Consider the following 25,686-nt stretch of genomic DNA (forward strand, 5'->3'; position numbering starts at 1 on the left):
GATGGTTTGACAGCAATGTAAGAGATCCAAAAGGGCGAGATCTTACTTATATTGACTACCCCAATAGATACACGTGGGATTCTACATCCAAAGAATGGGGACATAGAGTTTTGGAATCTTCAAAAAGTATAGGTAGACATGTGTTTGTGCATCCATCTTTAAGAGAGTTATTCTACTTTCGGATGTTACTCTGTCATCAAAAGGGATTCAAGTCTTATGAAGATGTTCGTACGGTGTCTGGTCATCTTCACCCAACTTTCCGAAGTGCATGTAATGCACTCGGTTGATAGGTGAAGACATTGAGTGGTTGACAGCCTTCACCGAAGCTTCATTATGGGATACTTCTTCACAGTTGCATTCCTTTTTCTGTCATCTACTGCTCTTTTGTGAAGTAAGCAATCCACAGTCACTCTGGGAAAGCGAATGGCAGAAAATGATAGACAACTATCTACTGAAATTGAAAATCGACTTCCCGGATAAATTCTATCATATAGTTGATGATGTGGTGCAATAAAAACTACTTTTTTAACTGGAAAACACACTCCGATCTTCTACACCTTCAAAATCATTATCCGATTTCCATTTACCCATGCCAAATCCAGCTACTCTTGCTATCCTGCAAAACCATATCTTACTAGAAGAATCAAGTTATGACAAAGAATCTTTGCAACACCAATTGAATGAAGATCATATGAGTATTTATAATATTGTTTTCATATCCGAACGAAACAAGAAACGGGTATTACTTTTCGTGTATGGACATGGTGGGTCTAGAAAAACGTTTTTGTGGACTACATTGCTTGCATATTTCATGTCCATTGGAAAAATTATTCTTGCGGTAGATGCTTCTGGAATTGCATCCCTTCTTTTACCTTCTGGAAGAACTACTCATTCAAGATTTAATATCCCAATCAATTTGGCTGAAAAACGTCTTGTGACATCAAAAAAAGGACATTACTTGGAGATCTGTTGAAACAGACGTCTATCATTATATGGGATCAGGCACCTATGAGTGATCGTCGATGTTTCGAGTACCTAGATCGATCTCTTAGAGATGTGTTAGACTGTGAAAAACATCCTTTTGGTTGCATTTCCATCCTGCTTGGTGGTGATTTCTGCCAAACACTCCCAATTTCCCCAAAAAGCATGTGAACCGACATTATTGCATTAACCCTTCCAAATTCATACATGTGGTCATATTTTGAGATCTGTAGACTGCATCAGAACATGCATTTAACAAACTATGACGGTGAAGTAAGTGACGGCCTATCCACACCCACTTTTGCAGAATGGATGCTTAATACTGGCAAATGGAAACCAGACTACCGTCGCCATGAAACATGGTATCTTAGTGTAGACAAATATGTAAGCAGACACAACCTCACATATAAACACTACATTATCATTATTTACTGTTATTAACATTTAACTGCATTTCAATACATTAGGGAGATGCCAAAAAAAATTAGGACAAAGGACGAACCAGGGGTACATATAATCAAATTTTCATATCTCTAGCTGCTATACAATATGAAAGTATATGTGTCCCTGTTTAGATGAATATCAGAAAGTTATAGAAAATGAAATCTATGTGGATGTCGGCCTTGCTTCCATAATTGTTCCCCTTCCCCAAAGCCCATCTCCTTAAGCTGGTTTCGATGTGTCTCCAAAGCCCATCTCCTTAAGCTAGGTGACCCCCCCCCCCGGTATTATCCATGTATACATATAAAACATCCAATATTAATATCAACTCCACTTCTAAGTACATTACATTTAAACAAACAGACTTCGTTGGTGTGCTAACAAAGATCAAAATTGCACAAAGCATGATGGAGAAGAATTCATTCTTCTAGTTCTTGTGGATGAAAGGTAGACAACATATAACAAATCATTAACTTTTTCTTGATTGTTTTTACTGCTCCTAATATTTCCCCTATACATGAAATTCAGTGGCGATGAAATGCGATCAGTTTATGGAAAGAATGCATTAATATTCATGAAAAATTCAGACGTGAAGAGTCGACAGCTCCCCCTGTAACAACAGTCGTGGCCATTACAAATATAAAGACTTCAACAATTGTTGGTAACAATAACGAAAGGGAAACATAAACTCTAATAACAATCTCAAAAATAATTACATCCACCTCTTCAAAGCTAATGACATACATCACTCATACATATTGCAGGAACTCTAAGATTCGAATCATCAACTGCCATATATGTGTATGTAAATCCCCCCATCCAGGAGACAATAATTCTAATTGTCTGTTATACTTAAATGAAAATTAGGTACACTACATGTTAATATCAGAAATTCAAATCCAAAATCTGGCTACAGCCTTACAGGCCCCACACCACCAACGTCCATAGTATGTGGACCACTAACAACATTACATGAGCTAACCAACAAGATTCATACTGACCTACTGGTAACTCATCTACTTCAATAACAGGTTTCTAACATATCATTAACACAATCACAATACTATAACAATCTAAAATTACAGGATAAAACATTCAATGTAAAAGCTGCACTCACAAAAATCACATTCAAAAGATTACTGGTTCCAAGTATTGTGCGCAATATGCAAAGATCCGATTTTCAGGAAAAGCAACTTTGGTTTTGTAGCGCTCATGGAAAATCACAATCACTTATATTCCCGTAAGTATCATTATGCCCCAAAAATATAATAGCTGAACAACCAATTTATGCTGACTTTTATTAATAAATACTAACTATGTTCTGGTATAAACTATTTGAAACTCTGACGGATCCAACAGGCTCAATCACTGCAATCATGACTGATACTTCGGCCTGAAAACTAATTGGCACCACACCAGAAAAACTGATGACTGATGATCATGAAAGTTATAGAAATCTCCTGCCACCAATCATCAATGATCATAAGGGCACATCAAAAAACATGTCAATTCAAATGCTAAAAGGTTCCACAACCAAAAACATACGTTTCATAATTGTTGACATGCATGAAGTCACCATGCCAAATCAGACACTTACACCAGTTACACTAACACAAGTTTCAGTACCTGCAATGACAGTGACACCAGTCACTCCAACACAACTTCCAGCCTCTCCAAATATTTAAATTGATTCTAACCTTGGAATGACATCCACAACTTCTGAAACCCCACATGCAGCAAAAAAATTGACATACGACATCGCTGGTATTTACATATACATTCTATTCACATAAAAAACAGACAACTTCCAAATCTGCTTTTATTGATGTACAGCTGAATCCGTACCAAAGAAACAACAGAAGCGAGGACGCAAACTAGACTAAATAACAACGTCACATCATGATCATTCCAACCTTCAGTTTTTTTTCTCGTCCTATAACTGAAGTAGTAGATGTCATATATAAAGTATTTAGGTCTCCAAAATATTTACTCTAACAGGATTACAATAACGTAACCACTATTTTGCACTACGGTATAATCCAAAAACTAATGCCTCTTTTGTATGAAAGTAGTAACAGAAGATCACAACTAAAATATTTTTTGCTATATTGCACAGAAAAAAAAATCAATAACTAAAAAATATATAATCTAATAATAATAGATTTGATCAACATACTTACACTTTTTTCATCTTCATTCCAGTCAAATACTTGAGGAGTTAAAAATTAATATGATATAATGATGATTACCGAAAATAAAGTAAGATCATTTAAAACTTAACAAGAGATAATAAATAACAACAAACGTTAGATAAAACATTAATATTTTTGGATAAATCCGGCTCATATGACGATCTCCAGTCATCACAACCTACTCTAACCAATGACCAAACCCATCAAATTACCTCGGTATATAAGAGAAAAAGACTTCATTAACTAAACCAATGTCAATAAATTTAGTCGTACGAATGAAGAACAAAATAAAACTTCTATAACAACTCACATAAAGATAACACAAAAACAATAGTTTTTAACATACTTTCATCACTTACTGTATGTAACATTAAAAACATATATACATCCATCCAAACAATATATATATATATATATATATATATATATATATATATATTATAACCTACTCCTCCTAAATAGGTATAGCATTGCCACCAAATTCTCACCTTAAGTATACACGTGATAAGACCAACCTTAATACTTTGCCACCACTTACCAAACAACAATAAACATTCACGTAATCAATTATATAAGAAACACATCGTTACTTCATATAAACACATCAAAATACATACTACACTATAGAAATATGAAGGATATCCAAGTTCGACAGATTTTGCAAGAACTAATTAGCCATCTACAAGAAGTTGGGGACATAATGGAGGCGGTTCAGGTAACAATTGAAGGAGTGAAGATCTACAACGATTTTAAAAATGGTATCCCTATAGAAGAAGATGACACCAACTACAACATTACTAAAGAAGTTCTCGAATATGCAAAAATGGAGAACCTGTCCATACAAGATAACACATCGTTTATGTTGGCGTCAATTCATAAGAGAATTGGCAAATATAAACAGTTGATGAAGAACTTCATAGAGGAGTACCTGTTTTATGCATGGCCATCTTTCGAATACCTATTATGATATCCCTTTTATGTATGTTGTCACTTTCATGAACTATGTCTACATGTAGCATGAAATAAATAAATAAAGGTATATCAAATAATGTTTACACCTGTGTTTAGTAAAATATTTTCTATATTAATAGCTTCCAAATAAAAGCTATCTTCAATTGCCATAAATATAGTTATTAAATAGATGCCACCTTGAAAACCATGCAATCGCATCATTAAACTCCTCCTAACCACCAAATCAGACCTGAGGATCTCTTAAACACCGAAAATTGGAATAAACATAAATACGATATAAATGTTATTACTTCTCTTCTAAGCCAGCAGATCACGTTAATCGACTATAAAAGAGAACGACCCTTCGTTCCAAATCCTCACACCAACACAGAAACAACTCCTCACACAGAAAATGAAAAGCACATCCGTTGAAACGATGCTCCAGACGTTATGCACCTACTTGCGCAAAAGGATTAAAATGTTGGAGGCAGCCATGACCAATATTGAAGAAGACATGGGGACAATGAATGAATACGACGCCAACCTACAACGCCATCCACGCTTCACTACCTTCGCCATGTGTGAAAAACTTCTAGCAGATGCAAATGCTGAGGACGGATACATGCAGGACAACATCTCCACCATGATTGCAAATGTGAAGAAGAGAATTGCAACCTACAAAACCATCATCAAAGAGCTCCCATACAACTATGCATAGGTGTCTGCTCTTCAAATAATGACCTCCTTTCTTTTGCGTAACCAACTACATGCAGATCTATGTAATCTTTTGCTAATCTTTTGCTTATATCAGTAAAGGTGATGATGTTTATCCACCTGCTTTCTATGTGATTAATCCTAATCATAAATAAGTTCATATTATCTATTTTGTTTGTGCGTTACATTTTATTATTAAAATAGTTATTTTCAAGAAGAAGATGAGTGTCAATGTTTTCCCACACATCAGAACGCAATCATCGATCCAAACTACTTTATCGGTAAACAACTTTATATACTTATAAAACAATGTGAATATATTCACAAAAACCATAAGAACTATACAAAAAAAATTAAGGAACAAATCACTAATACTAGAAAGGCAATACTTGCATTGATAAAAATAGATGAACAAACGTACACCATTTTATTATTAAAATACAAAGTTACACGGATTTACAACATCCACTATACAAGAAAACAAAGTTTTGGAACATCAAAACACATAACCAACAACAGCTAACCCCCGCAACGCGGGGACACTTTCCTAGTTTTATGTAACTTTGAAATGTAATAAGGTACCAAAATCACAACTAATAAAATATCAAGACTTTAACTTTAAAAATATGAATCGTAAAAACTGTTAGATCAAAATTTCTTGAAGGGTAAAATATATAAATGTGATAATTGTTATGACCAAAAGCAAAATCTCTATTTCCTAAGAGACTCTTATTTTGCATGTTGTATTAATCTTGTAAAGGTTATAATGTGATTTGGTTTTAGCCATTTTTATTTAAAAATAACAGAATAAACTGAACCGTTACATGACCATTTTGGTAATATATATATATATATATATATATATATATATATATATATATATATATATATATATATATATATATATATATATATAGGGCTAGGTTATAATGTGGATGGACAATTATTGTGTGGACGTGTGGACAGTGCGATTCTATGAGAATTACTAAGATAATACATTGTTTAGTAATGCGAATACGTTCAACCTTACAAAAATATCGTCATTTTCATGCATTCTTACTAATTCTTATTCATTTTTGTTCTCACAAATTGTTTTTCACTCATTATCATTCTGACAGAATACGACTCAATAAACATTCCGACAACATTCTGACAGAATGAGAATAATATTAAAAAGTCTATAATAACCTTATAGACGATTTAATTAGTGAGAATGTGTGATAATGACAATAGTTATGTAAGATTGAACGTATTCATATTATTAAACAGCATATTTTCTTTGTCATTCTCACAGAATAGTACTGTCCACACGTCCACACAATAGATGTTCATCCACATTTGAACTTAGCTCTCTCTCTCTCTCTCTCTCTCTATATATATATATATATATATATATATATATATATATATATATATATATATATATATATATATATATATATATATATATATATATATATATATATATACATATACTCCAAAGTTATCACTATTTTTGTAAGAAAACCAAAGTAAATGTACAAAGCTATGTCTACGTACACATTTTGAAGTATAATACGCTAATAAGAAAATAATTGAAAATGCAATGCTAAAATAGAAAAAATAAAAACAAAAGTACGATGTTATAATTTTTAATATATCAAATTGCATTCCAATTTTTTGCATTTAGTCTCTAATTATATTGACACAAGTATTATTTTGAAAGGAGCGTAAAAGACAATGTTGTAATAAAAATTTGAAGCAGGATGCTATAATATACTTATATATGAAAGTACTTTGTCATTTTAGCATTTAACCTGTATTTATATTGACATTAGGGTAAGAGAGAAACCATTATGTTTCCATGAGGTTAAGAAACCATACATTTGTAGATAACATGAAAATACGATACTATAGTACACTATATATAAAAGTACATTGCTCGTTTTTTGCATTTAAACTTTGATTTATTAAAAGAGGAACGATTACATTGACACAAGAGCAAGAGACATTGCTTTAATAGAAAAAAAAATAATACTAATAATAATAATAATAATAATAATAAAACATCCCAATATATTATATTATAAAAGTAGGATGTTATATTATAGTTGTGTATACATCAATTCTGCCTTTTCATTGCCACATACATACACACATAAATAGAAAAAAGACCAATACATAATTTAAATATTGTAGCAATCCTAAAACCAAAAGTCACTACAAGATATATATACATCAATACTCAAGATCATACCAAAGTACAAATTCTTATCATGAGATCATCACCACCCTTTTTGACAATTTGTACTTTATGCTATAAATATTACACACTCCAAAATAAAGTACTTGTTCATTCACATGATATTGGTTCTATTCAAACAAACAAAACTAGAAATTAAAAATGTCAAAGCAATGGGGCTTAATTGTTTTATCTACATCTCATTATTGTACGTGATAATTCAATTTACAATACCAAATGCACACGACACGAATCCCTTCTTTTTGTCAATTTTCTTCTCGTGTTACTGGTGACTCTTCTTGTCATTGTCCCCAAATGCAAGCCCTGAAATAAATGTCATAAATCATAATTCAATTTAAGATATTAAAGCTTGTTTATGGTTTTCAAATAATTAATAATAAATGATGTGTAACGTGTTGTAAACATAAAGTCGGTTTATTTTCTAGACTTAATAACCGTGTGTGTTCCTTTTTTAACCAGATAAACTATCTGAACGAGACTAAATGACCATTTTACCCTTACATTCGAAATAATTTCACAATATCCATAAGAGAGGAAAAAAGTTGAAGGGAAATGGGTAAAAGGTTTGTGTCTAAATACATTAAGCGAGGTTTTTTGGCTTAACCCATTAAGTCAAAGAAACAATCATGTACAAAGTTATTAAGTGCTTAACTTATTAATCCACATTAAGTCATTCTAATATCAAATGATTATACAATCCAAATAGCAAAAGTAAGCTATTCAAACACTAATAATCACTTTAAACACCAAATTATCAAAACATTAAATGCATATGACAAAAAAAAAAACAAAAAATTAGAGAAACGATGAAACTACCCGAGATTTCCAATGTTGGTGATTGGTTCTAAAAGTTGCAATTGATGTTGTTGTTGTTGTTGTTGTGCCTGTTCGGATTGTTGCTGTGCCGGAAAATTATCGCCGGCTAAACCAACCATGGCAGCTCCGGCCGGCTGACCACCCTTACCTTCAACAAACCGCCACATATACCAGGCTCCAACGGATCTATACGGCTGCCATTTTACACATAGTTGCTCCATTTGCGATGGTCTTGGAAGCTCTTCTAATGAAAACAATAACTGCACTCCTTTACGAACCCCCAAATCGCTGACAGGTAAAACGTCGGGTCGATGAAGTGAAAAGATCATAAACATATGAACAGACCATGATCCGATTCCTTTCACCATTGACAGCATTGTGAAGAGGGATCTATCATCCATTTTCACGATTGATTCATCGGACAAAATGCCGGTTTTGTACTTGTTAGCTAAATCAAAAAGGTAACTTGCCTTGCGCCCAGAAACCCCGATTTGTTTAAGTTGTTGGGTTGTGAGAGAGAGGACGGTTTCCGGGACGACGCCGGTCTCGCCGCCGCAGAGCGTTACGAAACGGGTGTAGATCGATGTCCCGGCTTTATACGCGAGTTGTTGATAAAGAATGGATTTTGATAGGGCTAAAAAGGGGGCTTGATGTGTGTCGAATGTTGGTGGTGGGTGGTTGCCGATTAAGTTTGCGAGGAGTGGGTCGGTGGATCGGAGGTGGTGGAGAGCGGCGGTGATCTCGCCTGGTGCAGATAAGGGTTTTATTATTTTGGGTAAATCTTTGGCGGATTGTGAAGGGTTTCGACGGCGGTTTTTTGTTACGACGGTTGAGGTGGTTGAAAGGATGATGGTCTTTGATGCGTCGGCTTCCGCGATTGTTGTTTGAGGTTTAATTTCTTCCGGGAGCGTTGTTGTGGAGTCGGTAGATGCGAATGAGGAAAGTTTTCGGATTTTTTGAGGGCGAATTGGAATTTTGGAAGGGTTTGTTGGGGGAATCTGGGAAAGATCGGAATTAGAAGATGGTTCCTCGGTTTGTGGAAGCGGCGGCGATGGTGGTTGTTGAGAAAGAAGGGGTGATTGTGATTGCGATGATGGGGGTTGGGGTCTAGGCTCTTCTGCACCCATGATGGGGTATGCTGTAAAGTTGGGAGTTGCGGATACGGCGATGTTGATGGGCGGTGGATGGTGGTGATTGGGGGAGGTGGTGGTGGTTGTGGTGGCGATGGTGGTATTCATAGGAAGGAAAGAGATCGTAGTGAGTTTCGGTAGCTGGGACTGGTGTATGTTCGTAGGATGTGGTGAAGGAGATGAAAGTCACGTGCGTTCAAGACGAGACCCTGAACATCAAGGTAGGTGTTTGACTTTTTTGTCTCACATTATTATGTACACAAAAGTACACATTAAATCCCTATGTTTGTATTTGGCAAATAATCCTTATGGAAAAATTATTTTCAAGATGGTCCTTTATTTTGAAAACCTTTGCAAGAATGGTCTTTCTGAATGACAACGTTATTTTAGTACGGTTAATGACTAAGGTGTTGTTTGTTTTTTTCCTACAGATCTTCTTGACCTCTTTTGTCTGCGTCACGCAACGGCGCACAGACGTTAAGGCCTGCAGAGTGTTTGTTTTTTTAGAAGCCCACAGATCTAAAAATGTATGTGCTCTTCACCAAGCAGACTTGGGCTTGTGTATGTGCGACCTCTACAGAGTGATTAAAAAAAACATGATGTCCTTCACAAGTATCGTACAGATCATCGACTCCCACAAAACTCACGTCTTTCTTCTTCTCCTCCGTCGACTTCATCTCTTGCACCTTCTTCTTCACAACTGTCGACGTCACCTTCCCTGCCGTCGTCGCCTGCGTAAGAACTTCCATCTGCCGCCGTGAACTGCTTCTCCCCCAGCGTCGTCAACCATCAGCGGTTTCTCCCCAATACAAAAGTCGTCGTCGGTCAGATTCATCTTCTTCTTCACAAGTATGAAATATTTTCTCTGAAATTGGTTCTTTTCTAGGTTTAATTTCTGAAATCGGATTCATTGCCAAGGTCTAATTTATGAAATCGGTGACCACTGGTTTGATTTTTTTCCAGAATTTGCGACCCGCTAATTTAATTTATGAAATAATCGATAACATCAACTTTGTCTCTCACATTTCTCTATGGAAAAACAGGATATTTGATTCATTATGTGTTACTAGAATTTTCAATTAGGTTATATATTAACATGACAACCATAAGTTTTGTCAATCAAATTAGGCATTTGGGTTGTAGTCAACTCTTAATACATAAAGCATGTGAATCGAGTTAGATATGATTCATTTACATAAAAAAAATAGAACAATTTGTAACAAATAGGTTATTCTGCAAATAAGGAATAGGTTGCTGTGTAATTTGAGTTAAATACTTCAAACAGTGAATCAAAAGCATCTGATTCATTTACAATATAATGTTAAGTCTGGTAATTATGTAAACATATTGTAAATTTTATAAGAATTCAGCTATATATTTGTTGTAGAGGCTAGTGGTGCCATTGCTAACTAGGGAGGAGCTGTGATGGAGCAAGAGATTGCTTTGATGGATATTTGAGGAATGAAGGTGTTTTTGTTTTAAAATGTGATAATTGCGATGATTATTTCTTGTAGGAATATTTACTTGTTTTTGAGTTTCTACTTGAATGATGAAGTTCTTTTTAAATCTTGAACTTAGGTTAATTATATTTTAGATATGGAAGTGTATTCTTATTCACAAACACACATTATAGATTAAAAATAAAGTATGTTACTATGTTTCTAGAAGTGAAAGTATGGCTCTACAACTAAAATTATTGAAAATATTTTTTAAGATTAAAAAAATTAGTTTTTTTTTTAACTTTGTTTTTTATATAGCCTGCAGACTTTAAAAAAATAAACAGTCTTCTTCTTGCAGACCGCAGACGTTTAGTTCATCTCTTCTTCTGCAGATGTCTGCAGTTGTGGTCCGCAGACTGCAGACGTTTTAACTCTTAAAAAAAACAGCACCGATGACGGAGTTGGTCTCGGGCGGTACTGTCATGACAACGATTATAGCCGTACCGTGAAAGGGGTGTTGGGCGGGTTCCTCAACTCGCATCTTTTATCCCTCTTTTTTCTCTTTTTTGACTGATCAACAAGAAATTAATTTTTTTTACTATTATAAATAATCACCTCCATCTCTTTAAACAATCATACATTTTTTTCAATATTATTCCAGCCGTCTTCGATTTCATTCCAACTTTCTTTAATTCTATGCGTTTTCTTTCTATAATTCAATTTCATTCCAACTTTTGTCAATTCCATTCCAACCCGAGTGTTCATTTAATATGAACGACCAAAATTACAAACATGGTTACTACCTTAAGGATGAGATATATTCAACTTGGACGGTATTTATATAATCATATTCACCTCTAATAACCGATAAAAAGAAATTGTTTAAGAAGGCATAATAAAAGATGTAGAACGTGCTTGTGGGGTCTTTAAATCATGTTAGGCCATATTACAATAGTCGACATGGTAAATGTCGTCGAAGAGAACAAATTAGTTATAATGTATATTTATGTCAAGATTGTAAAAATCGTTCGGCGGTCGACTGACAATAAGCGATTAATCAGACTCGGCGGGGATTAATCGGGGACCCTAAATTATTAATGAAATTATTTAAAAAATTAATATTTCCTAAAAAATTAAGTATTCGGAAATTTTAAATTTTAAAATTTTGAAATTTTAAAAATTTTAGTATAACATTTTAAAATTCGAAAGCTTAAAAATTTAAAATTTTAAAATTTTAAAATTTTGGTGTAATATTTGAAAATTATTTTTTTTAAGAATTTTTTAAATATTTTCCGCCTATAACCGCCGAGGACCGCCAAGGCCGCCAAGGACCGAAAAGCCCGAGTTTGACCGATTTTGACCAATTTCCGGCAAGAACCCTAATCGAAATCGATTCGAGGCCGCCAAACGATTAATCGGCCGCCAAGGCCGATTTCTGCATCACTGATTTACATTATATTACACAATATGATATTGCAATATGAAGGGGTTGTGATATGTGATGTGCATCAGCCTGGTCCTTCTATTGACGAGGTACTTGACACGGCAATACTACATGAATTTCATAATGCTAAAACCGCTTTTCTTAATAGACACCTGTTTGAAGATGTCTATATAGTTTAGCCTGGAGGTTTTATTAATCCAAGCTATCCTAACAAAATGTGTAAGCCTTAAGATCCATTTGTGGATATATAAAGAAAACATCTCAAGGTTGAAATCGTCATTTTATTTTGAAAACACAAGGTATGCTTTTATATCATAATGAAGATAATGTCTATGTTTACAAAGAACTAGTGGGAGCACTAATGATATTCCTAATCTTATATGAATGAGACGTACTTAATCATAAGAGATTACATTCCGACTATGCAAGGTTCTTTCGCCTTGACTCGAAAAGTATTTATAAGATGAAAGACTTAAAAAAGACAAGATTACATTATTGTAATGTAAAATCTATGGAGATAGATCTGTTGGATTAGTGTCTAAGCCCGTAACTATATTTGGTATGTACATGACCCGATTGTGCATGGTCCTTTTGGGTTGCCTTCACCAAAGCAACTTGACAGGATGATTTATAGAGAGAGAGAGAGTTTATTATGGTTTATTAATATATTATATGAATAATATATTAAAGGAGAAATCATATAGTTTAATTAATATTAGTAAAGAATTAATTAAGAATTAATTCTGTGGCTGAAAGAGATTAATTAAATAAAGGGGACTGGAACTGTCAATTGTGTGATAGGTAGTTATTGGCCTGAGAATCCTTATGGATTAGGGCATGGACGAAATTAAGATGGGGTCCATCTTGAATTCGTCCAAGGAGGCCTTATTCCAGAAGGTTCCTTGGATTGCTTAAGGCCTAAGCTGTCCATTAGGGTTTTGACTGAAACCCTAGCAGCACATGTATAAATAGAACCCTAAGGGCATCAGATTTCGGCCACTGGAAACCCTAGAGAGTTTATAGCCGAAATTATGCCTTCTTCCCTTCTCTCCAATATCATCCTCTTGCTTGTGGTGTTTGTAAGCCATTAGAGGTGTGACATTTGTGACACTAAGCTCCAAGAGTTGATGATTCAAGCCATTCAAGAAAGGTAATCATCTAGATCTGATCTATTAGGTTAATTTTGAAATATGTATGCTAGATCTAGGGTTCAAAAGTCTTGGATGATTTGCATGTACAATAGAGAAACCTAGATCCAAGTTTTAGGGTTTTGCATGAGCACATAGGATTGTTTTTATGCTCTAAACCCATCAGTGGTATCAGAGCTTTGATTGGTTTCTATTGTATTTGATGTATTGTATGATTGTTCATTGCTTGAATTCAATTTTTTGGCTTTCTATCTGACAGACTCGTCGAGTCCCAAAGAGGACTCGCCGAGTAGGATGAACTCGACGAGTCCAGTAAGGGACTCGACGAGTCGGACAGTCAGATAGAGGGATTTTCGGGATTTTATGCCTATTTTGCTGTGGGATACTTACCTAAAACGTTTTTTATTGATAAAATACGAATTTTATTGATATTATGTGATTATCCTTGCCAAAATAAAAGATAATGCCAAATTAATTGAATAATTATTTCCTTATATGATAAATGATAATTATTTGAATTATTTGGTCAATTATCTTGCATGAAATTAGATTAGGTCAAAATTAGATAATCACCAATATTAATTGTTTAATTATTTATTTGAATTTTGATCTAGATTGTTTTGAAATGTTTCAAAACTTGCCCTCAAGTTTTGGAATTTAAACTTTTGGATTAAAAGTTTAATTTTAAAATAATTAAATTCCAAACCCTAGAATTTTACAAGTTTAAAATTCACCCTATACTATTATAATATTATAAGAATAATTATTATATATGTATAACATAAATGCTAGTCTTACCGTTAGTAGGCATCATTCACAAAGCCGATCTATAAGGGTGGTATAAGGTTATGGCCTATAAAATGGACGTTTAATGGGTGTCCACTCTCACCCACCGCTTCCTTGATTGGTGGAGGGTCGTTAGCCGAACGGGTAGGATAGGGCAACCATTTCCTCATTAAAAGTATAATGATTTATAAAGTAACTAAATGTTTTATAAAATTCTCATTCTTAGTTATTTTAGGCAAAAAGTGAATTTCATGCAATTCCATGAAATTACACTTCGTACCCTTGCTAAGACGTTAGTGGAGGGTGTGAAATTACACTTCACACCCTGTTTGTGATCGTCGGTATCCCAGTCACAAGCTTGAGGGACATATCGAGATTTAAACATGTCATTGAAAATTTCAATGAATCTCAAAAGATCTAGGAGTTTTCAATACATTTATAACTTATTTGTTTTCGTTTTTCATGGTGAATCGTCATTCACTTACCTTCAAATTATTTGCAATTTAAATTATGGCATCCCTTTTTTAAGCTGTAAATAATGTTGATGGATCTAGCCCTACTTTCTCATTTGGGTGTCTAATTGGAGATTCTCATCTAATCAAACTTTGTGTCTTTTCTTTTTCAGATGTCGAACTCAAACAACAACAACGCTTCAGGCTCGTTCTCACTCATGAATTTGTGTGGGAGGGTAATCTTTGACGGAAACAATTTCAATGATTGGATCCGCAACATAAGGATGGTTACCCGCTATGAGGACAAGGAATATGTCCTCGATAAGGAGATGAGGGAAATCAACCTCAAAACTGCTACTCCCGAGGAGATTGCTGCTTATGAAACTCATGAGCGTGATGCTACGAAGGTCCATTGCATCATGCTCGCTACCATGACCGCAAAACTCCAAAAGCCCTACAAGGACTTCAACCCCTACGAGATGCATCAGGATTTGATGGATAAATACCATCAAAGCGCGAGGCAGGAGAGGTACGAGATCATCACTTCGATGATCACGACCAAGATGAGAGACGGAGAGTTTGTCACTGCTCATCTTCAGAAGATGCAAAGATATTTTGATCGCCTGCAGAAGTTAAATGTGGACTTCAATGAGGAGCTGGAAATTGACATAATTCTTCACTCATTACCTCCATGCTACAACCAGTTCCACATGACCTACCACATAAACAAAGAGGAGGTCACGTTGAGCAAGCTTCAAGGGTTGTTGAGGACTGCTGAGAGCAACCTCAAGGATAAATCTGTTGCATCAACTCCCACTATAGCAGCCCCCGTCTTGGCTATTGGGCAAGGGAAGGGTAAGAATAGGAAGACTCCCTCAAAGAGCAAACATAAGGGAAAGTGTGAGAATAAGATCTTACTTATGCTCAGGGACAAGGTTTGAGAACTCAAACCTTAAGTGAATGCTTAAGATCAATGTCTACTTGCTAATGAATGTTCAAGTCAAGCCTGGAAAGACCAGTCAAGTCTTAGATAATGTTTTCAGCAAATGATCAAGTCATTTAATAAGCAACGAGAATAACTGATCAAAGTAAAGCTAATAAATGAAGAACAAGAAGAATGTTTGAAGTAAACTTGAAGAGAATAACAAAAGTGAGTGAAAGATCTGTAGTTGACTTGTATTGAATACTCCTATTTATAAGAAAAGAATATTACACCGAATTAACTGAAGTGATTACATAGGACCAGACAAAAGACATGATTCTGACATTCTGAATGTCCAAATACAACTATAGACTTAGTCCTATGAAACGTTATATCAATACAAAGACAAATACAATAAATGCACAAAAGAAAAAACAACTTCATTCCGGATCAGCATCATTCCGGACATGAGAGTCAGCTCCGGAATGTCTTCAGTCTTCACATCTTCTTACTTGATCCGGACGGATTCCGGACCACTCTCCTCTTCGGAACATACACTTCAGAATTAGTACTTAGGATTGCTAGCGGTTCACTTTCAGGTTCCAACAATCTCCCCGCTAAGTGAACTTAGCAATCCAACAAGCTTAGTTCATTTCTTCCTTGATGAAGGTGTAGGCTCTGAACAACCATTCTCGGACCGCAATGTACCATGCCAATTGACTCACAAACTTTGCCTTGACCTGTTCCGGAACATCAGACTTGGACGCCCGGGATATGAACTTCTTCAGAGCTTTGGTCGGAACTAGATGTTTGTCAAGGACTCGGAAGAAGTCCTTTTTGTTTGTCTTTCTGGTTGTGTAGACAAACCCTAGAACCGGTTCTTCAATGGGACCATCTGCAAGAACTTCAGCTTCCGGAAGAACAAAGTCGATTTTGGCAACGAATTGTTCCGTTCCGTAGAGGTGTGCAAGCTCATAATCACCTCGGCAAAAATCAGCAACATAATCTTTCAGAAAGCTCAGAGTTGCGTGGTAAGCTCCCATACTGATGTCATCCTTTTGATTTTCTCTGAAGTAAGCAGCTAGAGTGAGGATGTCATTGGGATTCATGGAAGGAAAATCAGCATCAGTAACGGTCCAGGGTGTTGGCTTCTTCCGGAGGAGGTGAAAACGGAATAGAGGGCAGTTCAGTTCGAATTTCACCAGAATTTTTCTTTCGAAGCCCTGTACTTTGGTAATCCTCTTCCTCGTCCATACTTCCTTGAAAGGTTGAGTGTGCTTAGAGTAGAAGGTTTTAAGCCTTTCTCTCTCAGTCCGGATGATTTCTTCCGGATTGTCTGATGGATGAAGAGGGGCAAACTTGGTATAAAATTTGATGTAGGGAGAGAGAGGAAGATCCAGCTGATCGGAGTCATTGGTGGGAAGATCGTAGTAGAGGCACATAATGATTTCTTGAACCTTGAGAATGCCTTCACGGCAAAGAGGAGAAATGGCACGCATCGGATCAGGATTGTCTTTTAGGGCTTGGATCCGGATACTATGCTCTAATGCCTGATTGATTTCCTCCTGAGACCATCCATGTTTGTGCTTGAGAGGAGGTCCGGAGTGAAGGACTTGTTGTTCGGAAGTCATTGGTTTCTTCCCTTTGTCTCTTTGAAGAGCATTTATAACCAGCTTCATATTCTCATCAATTGTGAATTCCGGAGTGGGAATTGGAAGTGGTTCTTTTGGAATTTCATCAGGGATCCGGAGAGGAGAGCCCTGGTCGATTGGAGCGATTTTTGGTTCCGGTATGGGAGGCTGTATTGAAGGAGTGGCTCGGAAGGCTTGAGCGGTTAAAATTGATTTTGCCTTAGCCATTTGAACGACCCTTTGAAAAGCATCCGACAAGGAGGATGGCCAAGAGACTGCGGACCAAATCCTCTTCTCTTCCTCAGTCAGCACCTTTGGAGTTATTTTCTTTGGAGCTTCAAGGCCTAGAACTCCATTTGTGACGTATTTGTCTTTGTCACTGTCTTATTCTTTAGTAGAGGAGTTTCCTATAAGTCCGGACACAACCTGGACTTCATCATCGGAATTCAGATCTTTATCGCGGAGTATGAACTCCGAGGTAGGTTTCCAAGGTTTGTTTGGTCCTTCTCCCCCTCTTGCATCGGTGGATCTCGGAACCGGTGCAAGCAGCAAATTTTCCTTGAGATCATCGAATTTGGAGAAGACTTTCTGAAGGCCTGTGGTGAGTTGAAGAGTGAGGTTATCATAGGCTTCGGCCGTGAGGGCTTGATCAGAAAGGTGCTTGAACATGTTGCTGAGGATAGCAATCATCTCATCAAACTTCTGGTTCGGAACATCAACATTATTCCAAGTTGAGCGAAGAAGTTTAATGAGGACTTGTTGAATGATCATGTTCATTTCATCCTTCTTCCGGATCTCCTTCTCCAACCTTTGAATCTGCTTCTCATGACGAACGTGGGTCTGCTTAATTAGGTCGTTGGTAGCAGACACCAGATCATCATGAACCTTGAGCATGGAAGTGATGGTGTTGAGATAATGATCAACCAAAATGTCGTATTTGGTGTCGACTTCCTCAATGGTATGCTTGAGCCGGAGGGAGATTAACTGATCCAATTGAGCTTCGCATTTCGCAACAGATGGTTCGGACTGCTAGGATAGTGATTGGAGAGTGGCATCAAGTTTGGAATCAAGTCCGGGGACTTTTTGATCCATTTTCGTGTTGATCTCTGTTACGGATGATTCCATGGATGACATTTTCTTCATGGTGTTTGAGATGTTGGTTCGTATCTCGAGGAGAGAAAAGGGGTCAACATAGTCACCAACTGATGGTTCTGAATCGGAATCTGAGTGTTGCGGAGGAGGTTGGTGTGAGGAAGGATTTGTGGAAGGACCCGGTTTGGTTGCTGTGACATCCCCTAATTTCTCGGCCAGAAAAGACCGATTTAATTTATGCTTTTTTTAAAATAAAATCAGAGAAATCTTTTTAAAAGATGTTGCGGAATTGGTCCCCAAAACAAAACATGATAAAAGTTTGTCAAAACCTTTCTTTAAGAAATATATAATTTCCTTTTATATCAAAACCTCGGGATGTCATGTTCCGATACAGATCAAAAGCATAAACAAGACATTATAAGCCTTACAACAGTTATTTATAACTACTGGCCTATAATCCAAAGATCACTCATCATCATCATCCGACTATGCTCGGGGTCCACTACCTGTAATATAAAAAGCTGAGTGGGTCAGGCTTGGAAGCCTGGTGAGCATATAGGGTTTTCAACCCACAATACATAAATTTATTATGCTTAAACATCAATCAGTCAACCAAATTACCCCAACCCCATTATCTTATTTATTTCTTAAGGGTTTACCCTAAGAATCCACTATCACTCCTTCCTAAGGATTCATCCTAAGGAATAGGCACGAAGTCACATCGTCACCAGGGTTTATATAACAGGCACTAAGTCCATAGCTGCCAAGGTTTATTCAACATGTGCTAAGTCCATAGCTCTCATTTATCGACAGTATTATTCACAAGTATTCCCCCCTGCAATACATGTCAATGGGTTTTTAGAGTACAACAGATGAACATATAGTTCACACACCTATAGGTTGCGGGCCTGCTAGTGTTCCACATACCGTCTAGAATAGTCCATGGTTGTCATCCATAATCTGCTGAATGACGGGGGCCAACATTTTGGGTAAGTGATTCTCTCAAATTTCACCACTCACCCTCAACTCATGATCAATATCACTGATCATTTCATTTATCCAACTCACCTTTCATCACACCCACTATTTCATCTACCCATGTTTTACCCAACATTTTGTAGATAAAAATACATATACAGTTTAAAACTTGTATAAAACATCTATTCAACAGTCACCTCAGATAAAAAATTAATATAATTACACATAGCAGGTATTTTAAGGTAAATACTTCATATCTATGTGTAAGGTGAAAGTAACTACACACTCACCTGATTTAATGAAAATCGGGCAGCAATTCGTTTCCTAAAACGATTGTTTCTAATAAAACCGGAAGTTTTATTGAGAAACCGGGCTCTGCAAAGGGTCGGGCTTCGAAACTGAAAAGATAAATTTTCCGGCTCTTCGGGCACTTCGGGACGTGTTTCGGGTGCTATAACCGATACCGGGGATTCGGGGGATGTGAAAATAGCCAAAATATTGAAAAAGGGGCCAAAATTGCCAATTTTTAAATTCTAGCCGGGAGGGTTCGCACCCTCCTATTTATAGCATGCGAGGCTGAGGATCAATGGATGGGAAGGAGACACGCGACACAGGATCCGAAGGGGGCATCACCTGGCTCGCACGTGGGCTGCGCATGCGAGGGCCTCGCTGTAGGCTTCTGATTGGACCACTTCGGACGGCTCTCCGGTTCGGACACGCTCCTGGTGACACACCGAGATCGGACACGAGGTAGCCTTCTATTGGACCGAACCTCGGACTCGAGAAGAACATGACACGCCTCGCCAGGTGGCTTCGGTGACTCAGTAGATTTCGGACACGTGGCCGAAGTCCAAGTATGCGAAATTTCCCGGTTTTGAGATTTTTTCTCGATTTTCGCGCCAAAACTTCTAAAATTCATAACTTTCGCATACGAACTCCGTTTTTGACGTTCTTTATATGCACGCGTAGGTAAAATTATGCTCTACAACTTTCGTTTAGACTTTGTTGGCTAATTTTGAGTTTAATTTTTATATTATTATTTTTAACAGACGGGACAGGAAATCCGTTAAAAATTCATAACTTCTTCATCCGACGTCCGTTTTCGTCAGACTTTTTACCGTTGTGCTACTATTTACGAGACCTTCGATTCTCGTTTAGGTTGTGTCGGCTAAAAATCACTCGATCTAAAATTCGAGTTTTTAGCTGTCTACTGCTAAGCTGAAACTTCGAAAAATCATAACTTCCTCATACGAAGTCAGATTTAGGCGTTCTTTTTATACCTACTCTCGGTTTAACGAACACTGCGAGTTTAATTTAGATCACTAAGGCTAAAAAGTAGTTTATCAAAAACTCACTTTTTACGACATTCGGTACCGCCGGTTTTGTCGTGAAACTTCGACAGGTCATAACTTCTTCGTTATAACTCGGATTTCGGCATTCTTTAGATATCTGTAATCTTTGTCACGACCACTACAACTTTCTTAATAAATATCGGCTTTATCTAATATTTATTTTCGACGCACATTTTTAGTCTTAATTAATTAAATCCTAATAATTAAGCATAAAACACATAAAACACATAATATTCACATAATTCCTTTTCATTTATTCAAAATGAGTCACAAAGGTTAACCTAGACTATCATGTCAATATTAATGCCTAGCCTAGAAACACGGGCATTACAATTCTCTCCCCCTTAGAATGATTCCGTCCCCGGAATCACACATCAGCAAACAAATACGGGTAGCGACTCATCATGTCACTCTCCGTTTTCCCCAGGTGAGATTTGGCCCATTCGTATGTTTCCAACGCACAAGCACTAAATCGACCATCTTGCGTCACAACTTTTTAGTCTTACGGTCAATGATTGCCTCAGGTTCTTCCATTAACCTGTTGTTTTCATCCAACTTTAATTCAGAAATGGGAATTATGTCGGGCACATCTCCCGTGAACTTTCTCAATTAACACACATGAAAGGTATTATGAATACCCTCCAGTTCTTCCGGTAATTCTAGCTTGTAAGCTTGATTCCCGATCCTCTGAAGAACTTTAAATGGTCCAATAACCCTTGGACTCAACTTTCCCCTTTTACCAAACCTTATAAATCTCTTCCACGGCGAGACTTTAAGTAAAACCGAATCTCCAACTTCGAATGATATCGGTTGTCTTTTCTTGTCAGCATAGCTCTCTTGAGCAGCTAACATCCTTTCCCTAATCACTTTCAACTTTTCAGCAGTCTGATGGACTATTTCAGGTCCCATAAACTGCTTTTCCCCAGCTTCCAGCCAACATGACGGCGTTCGACACTTTTCCCCATACAAAGCGTGATAAGATGCCATCTTGATGCTTGAGTGGAAACTATTATTATAGGAAAATTCTACTAAAGGTAAATGTTCATCTTAGTTACCTTGGAATTTCCAGGGTACATGCTCTCAGCATATCCTCCAATGTTTGAATCGTTCGTTCGCTCTGACCATCAGTTTGCGGATGGTAAGCTGTACTCGAACACAACTTGGTACCCAATTCCTCTTATAAACTCCTCCAAAACCTTGAGGTAAAACGGCTATCACGATCAGATACACGGAACACCGTGAAGCCTCATAATTTTCTTCCCGTAAGAATTCGCAAGTTTATCCATAGACCATTTCCCGATGACGGCTATGAAATACGCACTCTTAGTGAAGCGATCAACGACCACCCAAATCATGTCGTGACCGTTCCTTGTTCTGGGCAGGTTAGTCACAAAATCCATGGTAATGTCCTCCCATTTACCCATGGGTATAGGTAAAGGTTCTAAACCCCCATACGGTTTCTGATGTTGTGCCTTAACCCTAGCACAAGTTACACACTCGGCCACATACTTAGCAACATCAAGCTTCATCGTCGGCCACCAGTAATAGGGTTTTTAGATCCCTATACATTTTCGTACTGTCGGGATGAATCGAGTATATGGTTTTGTGAGCTTCTTCTATCAGAAGACCTCTTACTCCTCCCGTCTTAGATACCCAAATCCTATCTTTGAATACCTTCAATCCTTGACCGTTTGTATAAAACACCAACGTTTTTCCCAAACGTTCCTACTTTCGGTCATTTTTCTCTAAAGCTTCCTCCTGAGCTTTCTTTATACTTTCCACAATTGTCGAGACAACTTCAATTCTCAACGCTCTTGGCCTTTTCTTTTCAAGATTTACCTTCTGACTAAGAGCATCAGCTACAACATTCGCTTTACCAGGGTGGTAAAGTATCTCACAGTCGTAGTCCTTGAGTAATTCTAGCCAACGCCATTACCTCATGTCTAATTCCTTCTGATTAAAGAGATATTGAAGACTCTTATGATCAGTGAAAAGTTTGCATTTAGTACCATAAAGATAATGCCTCTATATCTTTAAGGCGAATACTACCGCTGCCAACTCCAGATCATGAGTGGGGTAGTTCTTTTCATGCTCCTTCAATTGCCTCGTTGCACACACTATCACTTTATCCCTTTGGGTCAGAACACAACCTAACCTAACTCCAGAGGCATCACTACAAACTGTGAAGTCATCAACTCCTTGAGGTAACGAAAGAATAGGTGCTTCACACAACTTCTTCTTTAACTTCTCAAAAACTTCCTTATACTTCTCATTCCAAGTATAAACAGCTCCTTTATGGGCCAAAGCTATTAATGGAGTCGCGATCGAAGAAAAGCCTTGGATAAGTCTTCGATAATATCCGACGAATCCTAAAAAGCTTCAGATCTCCGTAGGACTTTCAATTGTAACCTTCGAGTTACAAAATAAATCCTTATTGAGGACTCCTTCTTCTTCTTAGAATAAGTATTTTCCTTCGTTTATTGTAACAGACCGATGGGTCATGTTCTAATGATCTCTCATTGTATAATGCACTACTTAGACTCAGATCTCCCAGGGACAAATTTCAGAACAAACTATACCTACCTCCATCTTCTAATGTGATACAATCACAGTTCAACATGTATCATTTCTAACTACTAACTTCTTCAACAATGAGTGCGATACTTCTATTGATCGCTTTGATCATCTTTCACTTCAATCATTTGGCTTAAGTCAAATGCTACATCGAACTTGGTTCTCGGAACCACGTGACACACTCATCTTAGTCGGACTCAATTCGATATGACCTCTAAGGTCGGAATAACAATCATCTTCTTAGTCATTACCGAAACGATGGTAACGACAGATTAGAATAAGACGGAATCAATTACTAGTTCCTTGGTAACCTTGTGACTTTCCCTGATCCAAGTGTGAGTCCTGTGCTTCTAGTAGTATAGATCTCTACTACTATTCACACCTACTCATACTCGTCCCAAGTACTGTCTCGCAGTCCCCAAGTCCTAAAATCACAAAACAATTTAACACATACGAATGTGTCCAATTAATCATAAAATTTTCCTAGACTCTACTAGGACTTCTTCCATGCGTATCTTCAATCATCAATTCTACTTCAACTTGGTTGGTGATGGAAATTCCAGACAATGGGACAACTTCAAGAATTACACCAACCATTCCATTCATCAGATGACAAAACCAGGGTTTATATTATTTCCTTGAAACGATTACATAAGAGTTCAAGTTTACCCTATACAATGCCTCTAATAGGCTAAACCACTTGTTACTATTCACATTACTACTTCGTAACTTGATCTTCGTGTATCAAGTCTTTACTTCTACTTCCTAGCATTATTAATTGCTTCGTCAAGGATATTCTGAAAATTCCCTTAGCGTTGGCGGTACACTTGGCCTTGTTACTTCATTGTTCTTCAGACAGTTCTTAGAAATATGGCCTTCTTCCTTACATACATAACACACCCCCTTGAGAATCGTACACTGATTGGCATAATTCCCTATTTTTCCACACCTAAAGCACTTCACCTTCCCGTCACAATTCCTAGAGTGTTTATTTTTGCACTTCCCGCACCATTTTCCTTTACCTCTTCTTTTGCCAGACTTTGAGGATATGTTGCTCTTGTTGGGCCTTGAAGACCCCTCAAATTTCCTCTTTTTGTCAACTTCAACCTTGTTGGCGGTCCTGTCATTGATCATTTCTTCAATAGACTTAGCAACCCTGATAGTTGCCTCAAGAACAGATGCCTGACGTACTGGCACAGTAAGTTCATCCTTACTTTGGTTAAGTAAACGTTTTGTTTCTTCCATCTGTTGATCCAACATCGTACGCACCATTGCCTGCACCCCAGTCATCATGATTGGCTCAGGCTGCGGATTATCGTTTCCGAATCCACTTTGAGTACTCGCCATTTCGATCTATACACCAATCGTAGGTGATTTTAGATCTTTATTTTCGATAAACGGTAAATCTTCGTTATTACTCCGAAACGTTTATATGTTAGTTCTAATATCGTAATCATACGTTTAGAATCCTACACACATAAGGTTTCCAGATCCGGTCGGCAACAGACCATAGATCCGAACAAATAATGGCATATATGGCAAACATATAGCATTTAGCACATAAAAGCATTTTAGGCATCTTTCCTAAAATAAACTAGTGCTCGTGTCTAAAATATGGTAGACACTCATCTCACAATCATCACTTAGCATTCTAAGTTTAAGTCTAGAAATCCTACAAATTTCTTAGTTCGCTTAAACTAATGCTCTGATACCAACTGTGATATCCCCTAATTTCTCGGCCAGAAAAGACCGATTTAATTTATGCTTTTTAAAATAAAATCAGAGAAATCTTTTTAAAAGATGTTGCGGAATTGGTTCCCAAAACAAAACATGATAAAAGTTGGTCAAAACCTTTCTTTAAGAAATATATAATTTCCTTTTATATCAAAACCTCGGGATGTCATGTTCCGATACAGATCAAAAGCATAAACAAGACATTATAAGCCTTACAACAGTTATTTATAACTACTGGCCTATAATCCAAAGATCACTCATCATCATCATCCGACTATGCTCGGGGTCCACTACCTGTAATATAAAAAGCTGAGTGGGTCAGGCTTGGAAGCCTGGTGAGCATATAGGGTTTTCAACCCACAATATATAAATTTATTATGCTTAAACATCAATCAGTCAACCAAATTACCCCAACCCCATTATCTTATTTATTTCTTAAGGGTTTACCCTAATAATCAACTATCACTCCTTCCTAAGGATTCATCCTAAGGAATAGGCACGAAGTCACATCGTCACCAGGGTTTATATAACAGGCACTAAGTCCATAGCTGCCAAGGTTTATTCAACATGTGCTAAGTCCATAGCTCTCATTTATCGACAGTATTATTCACAGGTATTCCTCCCTGCAATACATGTCAATGGGTTTTTAGAGTACAACAGATGAACA

The 25,686-nt window shown here is 36.9% G+C and overlaps 2 protein-coding genes across 2 annotated transcripts; one reads left to right on the forward strand and one right to left on the reverse strand.

Annotated features, from left to right (window-relative positions):
• The first annotated feature begins 589 nt into the window (after positions 1–589).
• Positions 590–973, forward strand: LOC145164254 (uncharacterized). Its single transcript, XM_079082976.1, has one exon. It carries the CDS (start codon positions 590–592, stop codon positions 971–973), a length of 384 nt encoding a protein of 127 aa, XP_078939102.1.
• A 6,611-nt stretch (positions 974–7,584) lies between these two features.
• On the reverse strand, positions 7,585–9,701 carry LOC145166803 (uncharacterized). The gene is made up of 2 exons (XM_079085843.1): positions 8,338–9,701; positions 7,585–7,824 (listed from the first exon to the last, which is right to left on the reverse strand). The coding sequence occupies exons 1-2, from the start codon at positions 9,573–9,575 to the stop codon at positions 7,803–7,805; spliced, it is 1,260 nt and encodes a 419-aa protein (XP_078941969.1). The 5' UTR covers positions 9,576–9,701; the 3' UTR covers positions 7,585–7,802.
• Between the last annotated feature and the right edge of the window lie 15,985 nt (positions 9,702–25,686).

This window comes from Lactuca virosa, chromosome 3 (assembly GCF_052849685.1).
Source record: "Lactuca virosa cultivar CGN04683 chromosome 3, Lactuca_virosa_CGN04683_v6, whole genome shotgun sequence".
NCBI classification, from domain to species: domain Eukaryota; kingdom Viridiplantae; phylum Streptophyta; class Magnoliopsida; order Asterales; family Asteraceae; genus Lactuca; species Lactuca virosa.